The sequence below is a fragment of the Lampetra fluviatilis genome, chromosome 36 (assembly GCF_964198595.1).
Source record: "Lampetra fluviatilis chromosome 36, kcLamFluv1.1, whole genome shotgun sequence".
NCBI lineage: Eukaryota > Metazoa > Chordata > Hyperoartia > Petromyzontiformes > Petromyzontidae > Lampetra > Lampetra fluviatilis.
The window spans coordinates 11,988,778-12,007,345 of NC_136310.1; the positions used below are offsets into that span (position 1 = coordinate 11,988,778).

The following is an 18,568-nucleotide window of genomic DNA, read 5'->3' on the forward strand; positions in this document are numbered from 1 at the left end:
GTGCAAGTCCATGTGTGTGTTTCTTAGTCGATATGTGTCTTTGTAAGTCCATATACGTGTGTGTGTGTGTAGGTCAATTTGTGTGTGAGTCTATGTATCTGTGTGCGTGAGTGGATATGTGTGTGTAAGTCTATGTGTGTGTGTGTCGATGCGTGTGTGTAACTCCATGTCTGTGTGTCTAAAGTCGATGTCTGTGTGTGCGAGTCCATGTGTGTGTCTGTCTTTTTCGCCTGGGCAATGCCGGGTACTTACCGCTACTATGATATAATGACAAGTCCGCCCATTCACCCGACTTAACACCATGATATTTTTACGTCTGGGGTTTAAAAAAAAAGTAAAGTCTATGCTCGCAAACCAAGAGACCTTGAAGAACTTAAACACCATATTGTTGATGATGTGTCATCCATCCCTACAGGTGTGTTGGAAAATATTTTCTCAGAGTTTGAAGGCTGAATTAGATTGATTATAGTGAATGATGGACGACATATACAAGTGTATTAATAATTCGAGAATATCTAATCAATACCATAAAAAAATGAAAACTCACAAGTCTATTACATGTGTAGTGACATAGAATCGGTCACGTAACAGCATAGCGCTTGCTGCTGGCAGGGAAGGGGATCTGCAGCTTACAGCAGCCCTGACTGACAGCAGGCCACGTGATAGACCAGAGAGGGATCTCGGGGAAAGGTTACGGAAGGGGCACGTCGAGAACCCGCTGATAGGTTCCAAAGGAGGGCGTGGCCGGGGGCGTGGCCGGGGGCGGAGCCAGGCCACGCTGATAGGATAAGAGGGGCCCAGGGAGGGGACCTCGTGGTTGTCGTTTGGAGTGGGATCCTGTCATGCTGCTGAAGTCTTCACCGTCATCGCCATCTTCACCATCTCGGCATTGCCAGTCCGGCAGTCTACCAGCTGTCCTAACTGGGAACTGTAGTTACTATATGTTACTGTCAGGCTGTGTTAATAAACAGTGCCTCCTACTCTTAGTGTCTCTGGGTCAGTCACTACACATGTATTCATATTAAATTTATGTCAATATCTTGAATAACAATACAATTATTCAACGTTCTTTTTGGTAAACAGCAATTCCGTGGCAACCACAGTTTTGCCAACCACGATTTAAAGTATCCACACATATGGGTTTAGTTTTCCTCTACCCATCGGCCACCAGGGGCACATCATGCGCGTGTACCCACACTTGCCTGCGTATAGTACTTGTCCGCGTCGTTCAGTATTGTGCAGCAGTCATCAAGGTGTAGTGCTGTAATTTATACCTTGTGAAAGTGTACTATAATTCCTGTACAACACCAATCATTTTCCCTTAATTATGGCCCCTACGCGTCGAACTGGTGGTGAATTGCTTGCATGTGGAGAGAGTGCGGCAACAGTAGGACGGCATATGGCTGTGAGCGAGTCAAAGCCTCCTCCCCTAACATCAGTCAACATTATCTGCACTTCACTATCAATATTAAAAGGTAATTAAACGTATTTTTGATCGCTTTCAATATGAAAGTATTTGTCCATTTGTGTATGTTCTGCAGGACTGTACATATTTTCACATTTACTTAATGCATAGGATGCTTAGTTAGGCTTCGATGAGAGTGTTCATTGTGGCTGCGGAACCTATTTTTCCATAAACCTTTAGTCTTGCCAACCACGGTTTTTCCAACCATGGGGGTTTTCAGGAACCTAAGCCTCACTGTTTGTGAGGGATTGCAATAGTCAATTTCAGATACCCGGTTTTTCCAACCATGGGGGTTTTCAGGAACCAAAGCCCCATGGTTGGTGAGGGATTGCTATAGTCATTTTCAGATACCCCGTATATATGGGGATCTGTGTGTAGAGTTTTACTCACGGAAGCCTGGGAGACACTGACACCACCGTTACCACCACTGCCACCACCACCACCCTGTTGCCCAGCGCTAGGGCCATTCATGGTGGCTGTTTGACGACCAGCAGCCATACTCGCCTGTCGGGACACACGGGATATAAACGCAAACGCTATAGACACACATACACCCACAGCAAACACAGTAAACAACTGTGTGGAGTGAGGGGGTGGCGCAGTAGTTCGCACACTTGATTCCCAGAACCGGTTAAATATGACTCAGTGGCGAGTGAGATCAGAACTGGTCCTGAACCACTGCCTTCGACAACCTGCGCTGACACGGTAATGGGAGGCCTTCATCCAGCAGCATATTGATAAAGGGCTGTGAATTCAATAATCATTCATTATATACATCAAACAAGTCAAGATATGATCACTCATGTGGTCTACAGACTGTTAGTGCAAGTGCCGTTAGTGAGCCTCTATTAAGCCCGATATGGTGCAGGAGGGTCTGAATGTGGCCAGCACCACACCTGGCCACCTTTATCTCCCCAGTGCTGATATTCACAAACCACTCCAGGTACTCATTGAAGGCCGAGTTGACTTAGGGAAGGTCCAAGACCGGTTCAGATACAACTTACCACTGACATAGACAGTGAGCATGAATCAAACCAAGGTTGAGAGGATTGTAATGCAGTATGTGAACCACTATGAAAATACTGAACACACTCACAGGAAGACTCACACGCACTTGAGCACCACTCATTTACAACACCGAAAAATAAACACTCCAGCCAGTACCACTTCATGGGAATCCAAATGTGGTTGGAACTTGCCATAAGAATGTCAAATGTACACCACCGTCACAAGAAAGCCAAAAGAGATGAGTGCTGTCCAGCACTCACTTCGGATTGTTTTTGCTGACGGAGTAGAAAAGCCTTACACAAAAATTATAATTATCCACCAGATTTGTACACAAAGTGAAATGTATTCGTTGGGTGAGACAGTTAATCAGTAACTTAAAACTCAATTGGTACCACTCAGTGGGAAGGCAACACACACACACACATGACTATAAAAGAATATTCCTAAAAGTTACACCTATTTTTACGTTTTACTGAACTGACAATGTTTGATATTCATTCATGGGATTGTTTTGATTGCCAGGCATATTTATCAGTCCTCTTTCAACACAACGATGCCAGACCATGAAAATGACGCTGTCTCCCTTACAGACCTGGTCTTCACTTGAGGACGGCTGCTTGCGTTGTGGCCGAAACGTCGTGAGAATTATTTTATTATGTTTTATTTATATTATTTTATTACTTCCCTTCTACATGACTTTACCGAAAGAACCAAGAAGATGAATCCCTGCAGTCACGAAAGCTTTAAATCGAAAAATGATAAACTGCATATGGGCTTCATAAGAATGATTTCAACTTGTAATGCGCTGCAGCAGGGTATTCGCTCCCTAACAGACAGAACTTTGAAGGCGTGAGGAACCACAGACAAGCAGGAAAGGCAGCATCCACGCAGTGAGCAGGCACCAAAAACTGCTCAAGCTCTCCGGTTCTCGATATATTGAGGTGTTATCAGCCAATACACAAGTGATTACATGTGTGAGGAAACCAGAGCACTAGGAGAAACACACACGTGCAAGGGGGCAACAATATTTAAAAAATGCCATTGCACAGTTCGGGTCAACTGTGCTGCCCGATCCACTAGCTCAAGCCCAGTTCTGGCATCCTTATATTTTTATCCTTTAGGCCATTTAAAGGACGGCCGCTGACAGTATAGGATTACGATATTCGCAAATAGTTACATGATGCTGACGAATCCTCCTGTGATGGAATGTTGGCCCTGTTTCCGCACTGGCAACAAGTGCGGAGAAGAGAAGGATGGAGACGGTGTTGAAACACAACCGAATGTTCGTGACACTCGCACAAATGGCTTCATGAATGTTATCCTCTACAGACAACAGCCTCATTTTCCATTTGTGTCAATGTCACTAATATTTGGTTGTTTCAACTCCATTTCAATCCTTCTCTTCTCCGTGCTTGTTGCCAGTGCGGAAACAGGGCCAGCATTCCATCACAGGAAGATTCATCAGCATCACGTAACCATTTGCAAGCGAAATCCTATACTGACAGTGGCGTAATTTTTAAAACATTGCCCACAAAAGCGGTACGTCAAAAGGCCAACTGTAATGGTGCCAATGCTGGGCAGTATGGCGGATGGGGCAGCAGTTCACCAAAACTGTGTAATGGCCTCTAATATCTATTTTCCATTGGCACATCCGAGCCGTGCCAGCGCAGGGTGTCGTCATATGGGTAGTTTTTCGCTGGCTATATTCCGCACTAATTCAGAACCAATATGTGCTACGCTGGCCTCACAAGACACCTGAATCTGGACGTGGGCCAAGCAGGGCCAGGGCGTGTGATGACGGTGAGTACCATGCCCTCTACATGCGTCCAAACTTGTTCATTGCGTGTGACATCAAGCGGTATGGCTCAGCTTCTCCAGTGGAACAAACAACCTGGCGCCTCATAATAAAGTATTTTGGAAAAAAATAATTTTGGGTTAGATCGCTAAATGTGTCGTATACCAACTACCACCCAACACGGCCAATTATTAAGGTTTGTCACATGAATAAAACGTGCCAATCAGATACTACTTCAGCACGTGTGTTGGAGAGCAAACCCACAACATTTACAATGAGTACGAAGTTTTGCTGATTACAACCAGCATCATCAGGCGATTGCCAGAATTGAATCAGTTTTCCTGTTTAAAAAAAAAATTGTCGCAAAAGCCTACGTGTTAAATTAACTGGTGCCTCCTTAGCCGTGCAGGCTTGGCAAGGTCCGAGCTGGGCTGGGTTGTACAGTGAGAATGAGGTGTGATATTCTTAGGTTTGTTTACAGCAGGGGTCCTCAAACTTTTTAAACAGGGGGCCACTTCACTGTCCCTCAGACCGTTGGAGGGCCGGACTATAGTTAAAAAAAACTATGAACAAATTCCTATGCACACTGCATATATCTTATTTTGAAGTGAAGAAACAAAACGGGAACAAATACAATATTTAAAATGAAGAACAAGTAAAGTTAAATCAACAAACTTGCCAGTATTTCAATGGAAACTATAGGCCTGCTTTTGGCTAATGAGATGGTCAATGTCCGGTTCCATATTTGTCACTGCTAGTCGTAACAAGTGATGCAAGTGTGCATCCGTTAGTCTAGATCTGGTTGGAGATTTCAAATGTTTCATTCTGGAAAAAGTTTGTTCACAGACAGAAGCGCTGCCAAAGATGGTTGCCATTTTGAGTGCATGGTTCCTGAGATGAGGATATGTCTCAGAGGGGAGAAATGCATAGAAATTATGAAGGCTGCTTGACTTGAATGCGTCTTTCAGAGAGTCACAATTCTGCAGTTCAGCCAGTTCCATTTGGTAAATTGTATCCACATTTTCAATGTCAATAGAAAATGGGTTACGGAAAAGCTGTATGTCCTGTTCATGGAGATGAAGCTCTTTAAATCTAAATTGGAACTCCTTTTGCAATTTTTCCAGTGAATTCACACATGTTTTGTTTGGGAATGCAACCAATGGTTTTTCCGCTAACAGATTTTGAGTTGTGGGGAGATGGCAGAAGTTTTCCTCCTTCACTTGTTTGATGAGGAGGCCTAATTTTACTTCAAATGCTTTGACATGTGATTGCACATCACAGATGAGCTTCTCCTTTCCTTGAAGTTGCACATTGAAACTGTTGAGTAGCTCTGTTACATTTGTCAGAAAGGCAAGGTGCCATTTCCATTCTGCATCATTGAGCTCTGGTACTTCTTTGTTTTTTGAAAACAGAAAAGCTGTAATCTGTGGAAGTCATAGAAACGTTTCAAAACTCTCCCTCGACTCAGCCAACGGACTTCTGTGTGGTACAGAACATCTTCATAGTCAACATTTAGGTCAGACAGAAATTCCTGAAATTGTCTGTGGTTTAGTGCATGAGCTCTAATGAAGTTAACAGAGTCCTACTTCAGTGATTTACTACACAGCGCTTGTTGGTGGATGAGGCAGTGTATGGCTATTGGATGAGAATGGTTATGTTTGTCCATCTCTTGGTTAATGCGAGCAATTACTCCTTTCTTAGACCCCACCATGCTAGGAGCACCATCAGTTGTCACACTGGCTAGTTTAGCCCAGTTCAGCTCCAAACCATTCACAGTTTGGCAAACCTTTTCATAGATATCCTCTCCTGTAGTTGTTCCTTTGATGCTTTGCAGTGCAGCAAGCTCTTCTGTGACTTTGAAATATTCATTCGTCCCACGAATAAAAATTAGAAGTTGTGCAGAATCACGAACATCATTGCTTTCGTCGAGTGCCAAGGAAAAATAGGAAAGTTTTTTTGTGGAGTTTTGCAAATGCTGATGGAAATTGTCTCCCATTTCTTCAATCCTCCGTGTAATTGTAGGTCCTGAAAGACTCACTGTACTAAATAAATCGGCCTTCTCTGGACACATCTCTTTGGCAACAGAAAGAAGGCATTCTTTAACAAATTCTCCCTCAACGAATGGTCTGCCAGTGCACACTATTAGCTTGGCAACTTGAAAACTTGCTCGCAGTGATGAAATATTTAGCTGCTTCTGCTTCACAAAAGTATTTTGCTGAGTTGTTAATGTATTTTTCAGTTTTTATATTTTATCTTTTCTCACTTCTCCGACCAAACAATCATATTTATCTTTATGTTGAGTTTCATAGTGTCGACGTAAATTGTATTCTTTGAACACAGACACTATATTCTGGCATATCAGACACACAGCTCTTTCCTTGTACTGCATGAAAAAGTAATCATAAGTCCACTGTTTTTTTAATATCCTACACTCCGAGTAAATTTTTCTCTTTCTTGACATCATTGTTTCCTAGGGAGTCAAAATTGCTATTAGTAAAATACCAATATATATACAGCGCTACAAAAACAATATACCAGCAATAACTTTGCCCACACAGAGACATACAGACTGCACTGCCCATCAATGCAGTCTGATTGGGGGAACTCCGCTTTTACCCCAGGCTCACACTGGTGCGGGTGCCATTAAAAAGTTAATTACACCTGCAGTTTTGTTCACAGATCGCAGCCCAATGAGTGCTCACCAGCGCAGCCAAATCAGTGCTCGCCACCGCAGCCCAATCAGTGCCCACCAGCGCAGCCCAAACAGTGCCCACCAGCGCAGCCCAATGAGTGCTCACCAGCGCAGCCCAATTAGTGCTCACCAGCGCAGCCCAATTAGTGCTCACAAGTGCAGCCCAATTAGTGACCATGGGCCGGATAAATGCCCTCGGTGGGCCGCATGTGGCCCGCGGGCCGAAGTTTGAGGACCCCTGGTTTACGGTGTGGCGCTGGCATGTTTGAAGAAGAAAATCTGCCACCTGACAAATGTTTTGACTAAAAATTCCCATAAATGAGAATTAAACATTTTTGTAACAATTCAATAATAAAAAGCTGTTTCAATAACAAATAGGAGGCATTTATTTCTGGGAAATTCTCAGAACACAACAACCGTTTGTCAATCGCGAATCACCAGTTATGTGATCATTGCAGATTGAAAAATCTCCAGTGACAATAAAACAAAACACACAAAAGATATAATGCATGCAAGATAACATCTACGTAATAAAACAGTACTTTGAAAATGAGTTAACTGTAACAATTTGACAATCAGTGTTGTGTTGTCTTGAAAGGAATACACTTCTATACATAATTCTGCAGCTAGTAGTGAATCACCGTGCCACATGACTACTTCTGAAGTCATACCTAACTGAACCCATATTTTAAAGAGAAGGTCTTGCCTATAATAACTGGCAGTTCACCAGCATTGATTCAAGCAAGCCTGACTCCGAATGAGACACTGTCAAAACCGGTCGAGAGTTTGTTTGTATTGAATCAATGCTGCTGAAATGAAACACTTCTAGATGGATATGGAGCCGATGGTTTGAGTAATAAATACTTTAATATTTTATGTGGAGAGACAGATCCATGAAGGAGCCATTGTCCGTATATCAAGAATGTCAATGTAGTTGGCTCTGTAGCCACACTTGGGGCACACCATGCCCTGCACGGGTGTCTGTATGTCACTAAAACACATCCAGATCCTTAGAGATAAAGTTAGGTGATTTAAATAATAAACCAAATAAAGTATGGGTTTTTTGTGCAGTCTGTGGTGACTGGGCTCAGACCACCACCTCGCACCACTTGAGACCCCGATTTAATCACGGGAGGCTAAAACCTGGATTCGGCCCAGCATCTCAGCTGTGCTGGCTCATTCACTCCAACGCGGCCATTATAAACCACCCAAGATGAAATGCCCACTTCCAAAAAATAGTGGAAAGGCAAGCGCACATGCATGGTAGGCTGTGACATCAAAAAGCAGGAGACACGGCAGGAATCACAGGAAGTCAAAAAAACACATCGTGCAAAAACAACCACACACACACACGTGGGACCCTCACACACCGCCCAGTTCACAACGGATGTCAGGATTTACAAAATGGAACAATAATAAAGATGATGATGATAATTTGTACTGATTATTGTTGGAGGTAGGCGGTGGTGGCACACACCTGTAATCCAGCACTGTGGAATTGTTGCTTTATCAGGTAAGGCCCATTGATGGTTCAATGAAGTGGTTTATCATGTGGAAATTTATATCAGGGAAATACTCGAAACGCATGTTTCTAAATGTGGAGGGAAAAACTGTAGGACCCAGAGAAATATCTACGTGACCACAGAGGGTGAACATGCAAACTTCAAATATACAGCAGGCGTCAGGGTCGGGATCAAACCCACAACCTCCTGTATACAAGGCGAGGGAGTTAACATTTCGCCACCATGGCGCCTATACCATGGCTCACCAGGAAAAGACAATTGAGCAAAATGTGGACTAATCGCCATCTGTTCCATCTGTATGGGATAGAGCATTGCCCCTTCGCAGGTGTAGGTTTTCTCCCATCCCACATCCCAGTGGGCTTTGAAGTTTCACAGATTTATACGTGACCCACCAACTATTGCGCCTAAATTGCTGGATCACAAGCGTGCGCAAACTGCGCCGGTCTCACATAATAAAACTTGTATAGTTAACAATTTTGTCGATCCTTACGTACAGGTGTCAATGCATCTAATATAAAAGCATAATAATCGATTATTTTATAAAATGTCATCATCACAATCTTCTCCTCTGGGAACTCCCTGAGCATCTAATCCTGCATCCGTTGAAAGCGGGCACTGTGAAACTGCGATCCACGCACATGCAAGGGGTAAGGGGGTGGTGGGAGGTTTGCTGGGATATAATTCACGATACGATGCCATTTCACGATGAGGCGATTATTGCGAAATCGGCATTTCCACAAAACTGTAATTTTGCTTCACATCTGTTTTGTACTGCTTTTGTGTTTTGCTATAACTTTAGGTACGAATAAAGATCGCTTATAACTTATTCGACCGCATTTCACTCGACGGAAGCGTTATATCTTCCAATGATTACATCTTTACAATATTTAACGCTTATAATGCAAGTCAGTGGAAAGTTACGTAATATAAATAATGAAACGCATAGATTACAGATATGATGTCATAACCACGTAGCTGTGAATACGTTTGGCAAACATTTTACAAATCGCTAACTTAATGGGAAATAGCTTAATTTATTGTGAACTTTATTTCATATCGTGAACTTAATTAATACTGTTAACTTAAAATGATTGTCGTTGAACAAATATTTTGACAGGAAGTAAAAGAGCCATGATAATCACAATATACCAATATTGTGCAAAACGGACTTTCGATTGTCGTGGATCTTGTATCGTAAGATATATCACAGCACGGCCATGTTACAGCAACCCTAGTCAGGGCTCAGGGCATTCCTTGGCCGGGTAACGTCACGGTTAGGAGAGCTGGGCAGGCTGTGGAAAACAGTGCATACGTAGGGGTGGTGGGGGAGGAAGGAAGGGCGGTGGGAAAGAAGGAGAGGTCGTGAGGGTGGGAGGATGGAAAAGGAGATCAGGGGTTTGATGTTTCTGTCGTCTCGCTGTCGTACCAGCGCAAGGCACGGAGTTGAGTAGTCGAGAGGGCAGTTGGCAGAGGACTGGAGTGGTCGAGAGTTAAGGGGTGGGTGAGGGCATGGGTGGCAGGTAGGAAGGGCGGGGGGAACAGACAGGCAGAGGATTATTGTTGGTGTTGTTGGGAAAAGACAGGCGGAGAAGTGGGAACAGGCGAAACGGAGAGGTTAGTGGTGTTAATTTAAGCTCTCCAGCAACTGCTCAAACTGAACAGCTGATCCACAAACCAGTGTTATCCCAATCCTCCACTGCCTCCAAATCCAACGACAAGATCAGACTGATCATATTCACAATGCATCAAATACCCATTGGTGTATAGCCATCTCTCCCCTCTCATCTAATTCTACTGCCATACCCTCCGCTCCACAAAGTCCCCCTCCAGTAAATCCTGTTACTTTGTCTTTCTGTGTTGGGAGTCTCACCTCTGTCTGTTCTTGTCTGTTTCTCCTGTCGGACCGTCTGCCTACACCTTTTTCAGTTACTGTCTCTATCCCATAGCCTTCCAAAATGGTTCATGGATTCTCCTCTGCCCATCTCTCCACTCTGATCTCACTCCGGTCTCCTTCCTGCTCCAGCAACCTCTCAACGCTTATTGGAGGGTGTCAGCTCAATGTCTGAGATGGCCATTATGAATCCCCCAAGACACACTAAACACCAAAGCTTGAAGCCTGAGTTTCAGCAGGACTGGCTCGATATTTTAAGACATGGCTATTATGGGAGTGAGACTCACCCTGACATTTCTCCCGCTGTACTCATCTAGTCTCACTACACATTTAATTTCTTGCTGCACAGATATAATATGGCTACACACATCTCGTCTACGGCTGCACCCATCTATTCTACTGCTGCACCCATCCACTTACCTGCTGCACAGCCGCCAGGCTCTGTAGCTGAGCGCTGCTCAGATGCTGCTGCTGTTGTTGCTGCTGTTGCTGCTGCTGTTGCTGCTGCTGCAATGCAGCAGTCTGCAGCATGAGGTGCTGCTGCTGGGCGGCGTACATCCTCTGCAGGTACTGAGCTGCCGACGGTTGCCCGTGCAGGGCCTGCTGAATCACCTGGGACACAGAAGGGGCAGCAGAGGCATTTGATTTATTTTCCATTAAGCATGCTAGTTCACTCAGGACTCTTTTTCAAGAGAGTCCTGCCAAATTTCAGCAGAAGTGGATGATGATGTTGCTGCTGTGTAATCCAAATTGAGTAATTTGCAGGCAACTTTTCAGCATTGGGATGTATTTTGGACAATACCAGTTACATTGTAAGTGGTTTTTTTACGATGGCAGGTAACTGGAGAAACCCATGTAGAACATTTTAACTAAAAACTTTCGTGACTGCAGGAATTAACATTCTATGGTGCTTTCGGTAGAGTCACGTGAATTAAAAATAATAAAAATATCACGACGTTTCGATAGCAACACAAGCATTCGTCAACAGGAACAGGTAGGTTAGTCTCTGAGGGCAAGCTGTTTATAAAGGTTTAGAGATGGGCGGGGCAGCTAATGTTAATGTAGGAGAGGGCTCCGACACCAGCAGTAGGTCAACACCAATCAAAGCATTGCACCTCGCTCCACACACCCACACTGCTGACGGTGGAGTTGGACAAGAAAACACAAATCAAGTCATGACCCAAAGTGGTTTATGACATCTTTCCAATGATTGCCGAGTTTAACACTGTCGTCTCGGTTGAAATTGTGTCTGTGTCTGTATGTATGGATGGCTTCGTGAAAGAATCTTTGTTGATAGCCAGTCGGCTTGCAAAGTACCATCGTCTTAGAGAAATAATCTTCATGTGAGCCAGCCAGGTTAAAGTAATGATCAGCAACAGCAGCAGTATTGGTTCTGCCGTGTTTCATATCTGCCTTCACGAACACGGTCCGAGACGTGTCGTTTGGTTTCCCCAATGCAACTGCTGCCGCAGATACAGCTTAGATTGTAGATGCCGGGATATTGCATGTCAGGAATCTTGTCCTTCACAGATGGGATCAGGTCACGAATAACAAAATTCAGGACCTACTTAATGATAGTTGCTACACAAAAATTTAAAAGAGATCCCACCAACTGCCTCATTACAAAAACGAACAGTATCACCGATTCAGCTTCATTAATTGAACAGACCAAACGGTTTTCCTTAAAACCTTCTGCTGCTAGACCACCCAGACTACTGTATTTTCCCGCATATAACCCGCGGGGTATACCACTTTTTACAAACAAAACAAGACCCTGCGGGGTATATGGAGGTGCGGGTTATCCCACAAATATTTTACACGTGTGACATGTCATAACTCGTTACATTTTTTCATGGTAGGACTATCCACTATGCAACACTTACCTTTGACTAAAGCACTGCTGAATAAACCACTCACACTAAAATTGCATGTGTTATCACGTTTTAAATTATTCGAATTGTTTGTACAATGAAACGACAATGTTTGAAGTGGGCGCACTTTGTTTACCGTAATACTTTCAGTGGCTGTAGGGGGGTGCGAAAGTTTCAGCTGAGGCTATGGATTGCACAATGGGAAGGGCCGTAACAAGCATCTACCAGACGTAGAATCATAATTGCGGAGTCCCTTAGGCCGCTGCTATTGGCTGAGCACTATACAGTCGCGACCATGAGCTTTGTTTCAAACTTCCAATGGCTTTGTTGCCAGGAGGCAATGGCGTTACCGTAGTGCCACTATTGTCTGCGCAGTGCGCAATCTACCAGTGCTAAAACTGTACAGGTGTAACTACCGGTCCAGTAGCTGTAATATGATGAGGTCGAATGCTGGTAAGCCTAACAGTACGCTTAATTACTTATCTACCAGATGTGTGTTACTTATTTATTGGATATTTACTTTTGTTACTTATTTACTGTTTTAAGGTCACTCGTTTCCGGTTAGTTTGTTTTCTTTGTGCGCGTTATGATTTTAATGTTAACAATTGATAGTGGAATGTATTACAAATGTAAACTTTGTATTAATATGATGGAATTAAGCTGCGGTAACGACGTTAAAGATATGAATGCATGCGGGGTATATGACGATGCGGACTATCTGAAATTTGTTTTATACAAAATGCTATTTTTGCGGGGTATATGCGTCTGCGGGTTATATACGTATGCGGGCTATATGCGAGAAAATACGGTATATGGCTTACCAAAAATCCATAAAGAAGGTACACCCCTTCATCCCATCATCTCCACTATTGGCTCACCCACCTACAAACTGGCGCGATATCTGTCTGAGACCTTACAGCCATTCACTAGTAAGACCACCTCTTCTGTTCTTAACTCAGCTCACCTGGTATCGCCAATTAAAGGCATCTCACTGTCCCCAGGTGATTTGCTCATTAGTTTCGATGTAGTTTCTATGGTCACCAAAGTTTCTGTGCCCGATACCATTGCAATAATTGAAGATTTGGTCCAACAAGGCTGAATGCTGATGTACCAGCCCTGGTGATACACTGCCTCACCAATACATACTTCACTTGGAATGAAACATTCTACAAACAAACTGACGGCACCCCAATGGGTTCTCCCATATCTCCGGTTGTGGCCAACATTTTCATGGAAAAATTTGAGACGGACGCCATCCAGGCATCCACTCTACGCCCGTCCTTGTGGAAGAGGTACGTGGATGGCACGTTAGTCATCTGGCCACATGGCCGACCGGCTCTGGAACAATTCCTAAACCACATCAATTCCATACACCCAGCAATCAAATTCACCATGGAGGTAGAAAAGGGTGGCATGCTAACCTTCTTGTATATCTTTATAAAAAAGAGACCAGATGACTCAATGAGCCACCCTGTCTACAGGAAAGTAACCCATACTGACGCCTACCTAAAACCGGATTCCCACCACCATCCATCCCAGAAGAATTCCCTCATCAAAACGCTACACCATAGAGCTCAATGCATCTCTGACCATGAACACCTGACCAGTGAACTCAAACACATACACCAGGCTCTCAAGACGAATGGATATTCTGACTACACAATCCACAAAGCCATCACCCCAACCATGAGGAAGGAGCTATCTGAAAATCCAATCAAAAGCATCACCTTACCTTACATAGCAGGGATAACCAAAAATATTTCCAAAATCTTGAACAAACACAAAATCCAGGTCCGATTTAATACAGTGCATAAAATTCGTGACCTGATCCCATCTGTGATGGACAAGATTCCTGACATGCAATATCCCAGCGTCTACAAACTAAGCTGTATCTGCGGCAGCAGTTACATTGGGGAAACCAAACGACATGTCTCGGACCGTGTTCGTGAACATAAGAAAGATCTGAAACACTTCTGCCGTGGCTGATGATGACTTTAATGTAGCTGGCTCACATGAAATTGATTTCTCTTAAGACGATGGTACTTTGCAAGCCGACTGGCTATCAACAAAGATTCGTTGACGAAGCCATCCATATATACATATACAGACACAATTTCAACCGAGACGACGGTTTTACACTCAGCAATCATTTGAAAGATGTCATCAACCACTTTGGGTCATGACTTGATTTGTGTTTTCTTGTCCACCTCCACCGTCAGCAGTGTGGGTGTGTGGAGCAAGGTGCAATGCTTTGATTGGTGTAGACCTACTGCCGATGTCGGAGCCTTCTTCTACATTAACATTAGCTGCCCCGCCCATCTCTAAACCTTTATAAACAGCTTTCCCTCAAGAGGCTAACCTCCCTGTTCCTGATGACGACCGCTTGTGTTGTGATCGAAACATCGTGATATTTATTATTTTTTATTCACTTTATTTTCATTTTTATAATTTTATTGTTATATTTTTATCTACCTACGTGACTTTACGGAAAGATTCATAGAATACCATATAGAACAGGGAAGAACATACAAACACCAGGTAGAAATCTTCTTGGTTCTTTCGGTAAAGTCACGTAGAAGGGAAATAATAAAATAATAATAAAAAAACATTAAATAATTCTCACGACGTTTCGGCCACAACGCAAGCAGCCATCCTCAGGTGAAGAACAGGTCTGTCGGGAAGACAGCGTCTGAATGAAACACCCCAGGCTTGGAGCGTATATTTAACCTGGGTTGGAGGGGGAAGAGCGCCTTGACAAAATAATTTGCATATCAAGCGGAATTTAGCATATTTATGGGAAATGCAGATATGGGATTAGTCACTACTTGTGAAATACGTAGGAGGTGGGCGGGGGGTTTCAAAGTCATATTGTGCCCGTGCATTATGCAGGATTAGCAGCATCAAAGGGAGGGGATAGGGGTAGCATTAATAAAGGGAAGGAATGTTAGTTAATAGTATGTAGCTGCTGTAACTAAACCACCACGTAAAAAACTAAAGTATAAACTACATAGTATCATCAGTATACTAAATATACTCTCCAATAAGCTGAGCTACTAACAGTAAGTAATACATTACAATTCTATGTCGCAAAAAATATATAATATGCTTCCAGCTAAACCTTTTTCCTCTTACATCACACGGGTCTACCCCATACTATATACTGCCATAGACAAACCCAACATTAAATTATATACTGTATTACTATACACCACCCTATACCTTCGACTATACATTGTAATATTACACTATGTATTATTCTACCCACCCTACTGTATACCACACTGCTGTATATTCACTATACAATTACGATACTATATATTACCTTATACATTGTATTAAACATTACAATTTTATACTATTTATTATTATACAATCTGCTATACACTATACCATTGACCGTCGCGTGAAAGATACTAAGAGGAAGCAACGAAATATGTCAATGGGAGAGTGGTGGTAGGAGACTTGCAGAGGAGCAAACAATCCATTCCCTGCGGAGAATACAAGATATATAGTCAATGCCAGTGAGTGGACTGCGGTCTGAAAGTCACCGTAAACATGAACACAATCAGTTAAGATCCGAAAGGGTTTATTACGTCCTTCCAATGATTGCTGGGCCAGAATCCATCTTCTCGGTTGAAATTGTCTGCGTTTGTATATGTGGATCGTCTCATGAACGAATCTCTCATGGTAGCCAGATGGCTTGCAGAAAACCTCTGTCTTGGAGAAGTCAATGTCATGTGAGCCCACTGAATTGTAACAGTGATCTGCCACGGCTGAGGTGTTTGTCCTACCGTGTTTCAGGTCCACATCTTTTACAGACGGGACCTTAAGAGTTTGACGTACGTGTTTGAGTTCACTGGCAATGTGTTCCTGGTCGGAGATGCATTGGGCTCTATGGTAGAGTGTCTTGATGAGGGAATTCTTCTGGGATGGATGGTGGTGGGAATCCGGTTTTAGGTAAGCATCCGTATGGGTGGCTTTCCTGTAGACAGAGTGGCTCATTGAACCATCAGGTCTCCTTTTAATTAGGACATCCAAAAAGGGTAGCTTGCCATCTTTTTCGACTTCCATGGTGAATCTGATGGCTGGGTGTATGGAATTGATGTGGTCGAGGAATTGGTCTAGAGCAGGCCGGCCATGTGGCCAGATGACAAAAGTGTCATCTACGTACCTCTTCCATAACATCGGGCGTAGAGTGGCAGTCTGGATGGCGTCAGTCTCAAATTTCTCCATGAAAACGTTGGCTACAACCGGAGATAGGGGGAAGCCCATTAGGGTGCCCTCAGTTTGTTGGTAGAAAGTTCCAGTCCAGGTGAAGTATGTTTTGGTTAAGCAGTGTCTCACCAGGGGGGGTACCCCAGTATTCAGTCCTTGATGAACCAAGTCTTCAATGATTGCGATGGTGTCAGGTACAGGAACTTTGGTGAATAAGGAAACCACATCAAAACTGACAAGCAGGTCGTCTGGGGACGGGGAAATTCCCTTGATTGTCGATACCAGGTGAGTAGAGTTTAGTACCGCAGAGGTGGTTTTTCCAGTGAAAGGCCGCAGGATTTCAGACAAAAAACGATCCAGTTTGTAGGTGGGGGAGTTGATAGTAGAGACAATAGGACGAAGAGGTGTATCTTCTTTACGTATCTTTGGCAAGCCATATAATCTTGGTGGCCTGGCTGCAGAAGGTTTCAACGAGAACTGTTTGGTTTGATCAATTAATGCGGTTGAATCAGAATTGATTTTGTTGGTTTTAATGACAAGGCTGTTGGTGGGGTCTCTTTTTATTTTTGTATAGCTGCCATCGTTGAGTAGTTCTTGAATTTTGTTGTTGTATTCTATTTTGTCCATGATGACAGTGGCATTGCCTTTGTCGGCTGAGAGGATGACAATGTCATCCCTCTTTTTTAATTGAGCTAATTCAAACGCTCATCTTTGCTGATGTTGCTAGCTGGCATCTTAGCGTTTTTGAGAGTTGCAGCGATTTCAGATCTTGCTACGTCTGCAGCGATGTGACTCAGGCCCTTGAGAGCCACATCTACTTGGGCAATGATACCATTAACTGGTATGTGTCTAGGTGTGACTACAAAGTTTAGTCCTTTAGCTAAAACGGATTTCAGACTTCTCAGAAATAGAACTGTTACTGCGATTAATTACGACTTTGTTAACGTCTAGCTTTTCAGTGTGTGGGTCCGGTCTCTTGTTTGAGAGGCGGTTGAATTTGGAAATCAAGTTGTCCTTAGATTTGGTCGACATAGTGGCAGCTGAAGAGGCAGTTATATTGTCTACATGTTCCCAATCCGATGTGGACATTGTTGTAGTCAAAGATAAGTGTGATTTGTAGAGTGTCTTGTCTAACTGATCTAGTTCGGTGCGCATAAGTCTAATTTTCTCTGAGATAAGAGCTAAGCTAGTTCTAGACAAATCCTGCGGCCTTTCACTGGAAAAACCACCTCTGCGGTACTAAACTCTACTGACCTGGTATCGACAATCAAGGGAATATCCCTGTCCCCAGACGACCTGCTTGTCAGTTTTGATGTGGTTTCCTTATACACCAAAGTTCCTGTACCTGACACCATCGCAATCATTGAAGACTTGGTTCATCAAGGACTGAATACTGGGGTACCCCCCCTGGTGAGACATTGCTTAACCAATACATACTTCACCTGGAATGGAACTTTCTACCAGCAAACTGAGAGCACCCCAATGGGCTCCCCCTATCTCCGGTTGTAGCCAACGTTTTCATTGAGAAATTTGAGACTGACGCAATCCAGACTGCCACTCTACGCCCGACCTTATGGAAGAGGTACGTAGACGACACTTTTGTCATCTGGCCACATGGCCGGCCTGCTCTAGACCAATTCCTCGACCACATCAATTCCATACACCCAGTCATCAGATTCACCATGGAAGTCGAAAAAGATGGCAAGCTACCCTTTTTGGATGTCCTAATTAAAAGGAGACCTGATGGTTCAATGAGCCACTCTGTCTACAGGAAAGCCGCCCATATGGATGCTTACCTAAAACCGGATTCCCACCACCATCCATCCAAGAAGAATTCCCTCATCAAGACTCTATACCATAGAGCCCAATGCATCTCCGACCAGGAACACATTGCCAGTGAACTCAAACACGTACGCCAAGCTCTTAAGGCTAATGGTTACTCCGACTACACAATCCGCAAAGCCATCACTCCAACAATCAAGAAGGATCCTGTTGAGGAGCCTTTCAAAACCATCACCTTACCCTTCATTGCTGGGGTCACAAAAAATATCTCCAAAATCCTGATTAAACACAAGTACCAGGTCCGATTCAACACAGTACATAAAATC

General features: G+C 43.6%; 1 protein-coding gene and 1 long non-coding RNA gene across 2 annotated transcripts in view; both read right to left on the bottom strand.

The window, feature by feature from the left end:
* LOC144945126 (uncharacterized) overlaps positions 1–18,568 on the bottom strand; it is a 78,960-nt gene that overhangs the window by 38,418 nt on the left and 21,974 nt on the right. The gene's annotated exons all lie outside the window — the stretch shown is intronic.
* LOC144945135 (polyhomeotic-like protein 2) overlaps positions 1–18,568 on the bottom strand; it is a 79,057-nt gene that overhangs the window by 33,286 nt on the left and 27,203 nt on the right. Inside the window, exons 4-6 of the mRNA XM_078873420.1 lie at positions 10,795–10,986; positions 9,910–9,957; positions 1,856–1,969 (exon numbers count right to left, since the gene is read on the bottom strand). Coding sequence (XP_078729546.1) covers positions 1,856–1,969; positions 9,910–9,957; positions 10,795–10,986 — 354 coding nt within the window. The remainder of the gene's footprint in view (positions 1–1,855; positions 1,970–9,909; positions 9,958–10,794; positions 10,987–18,568) is intronic.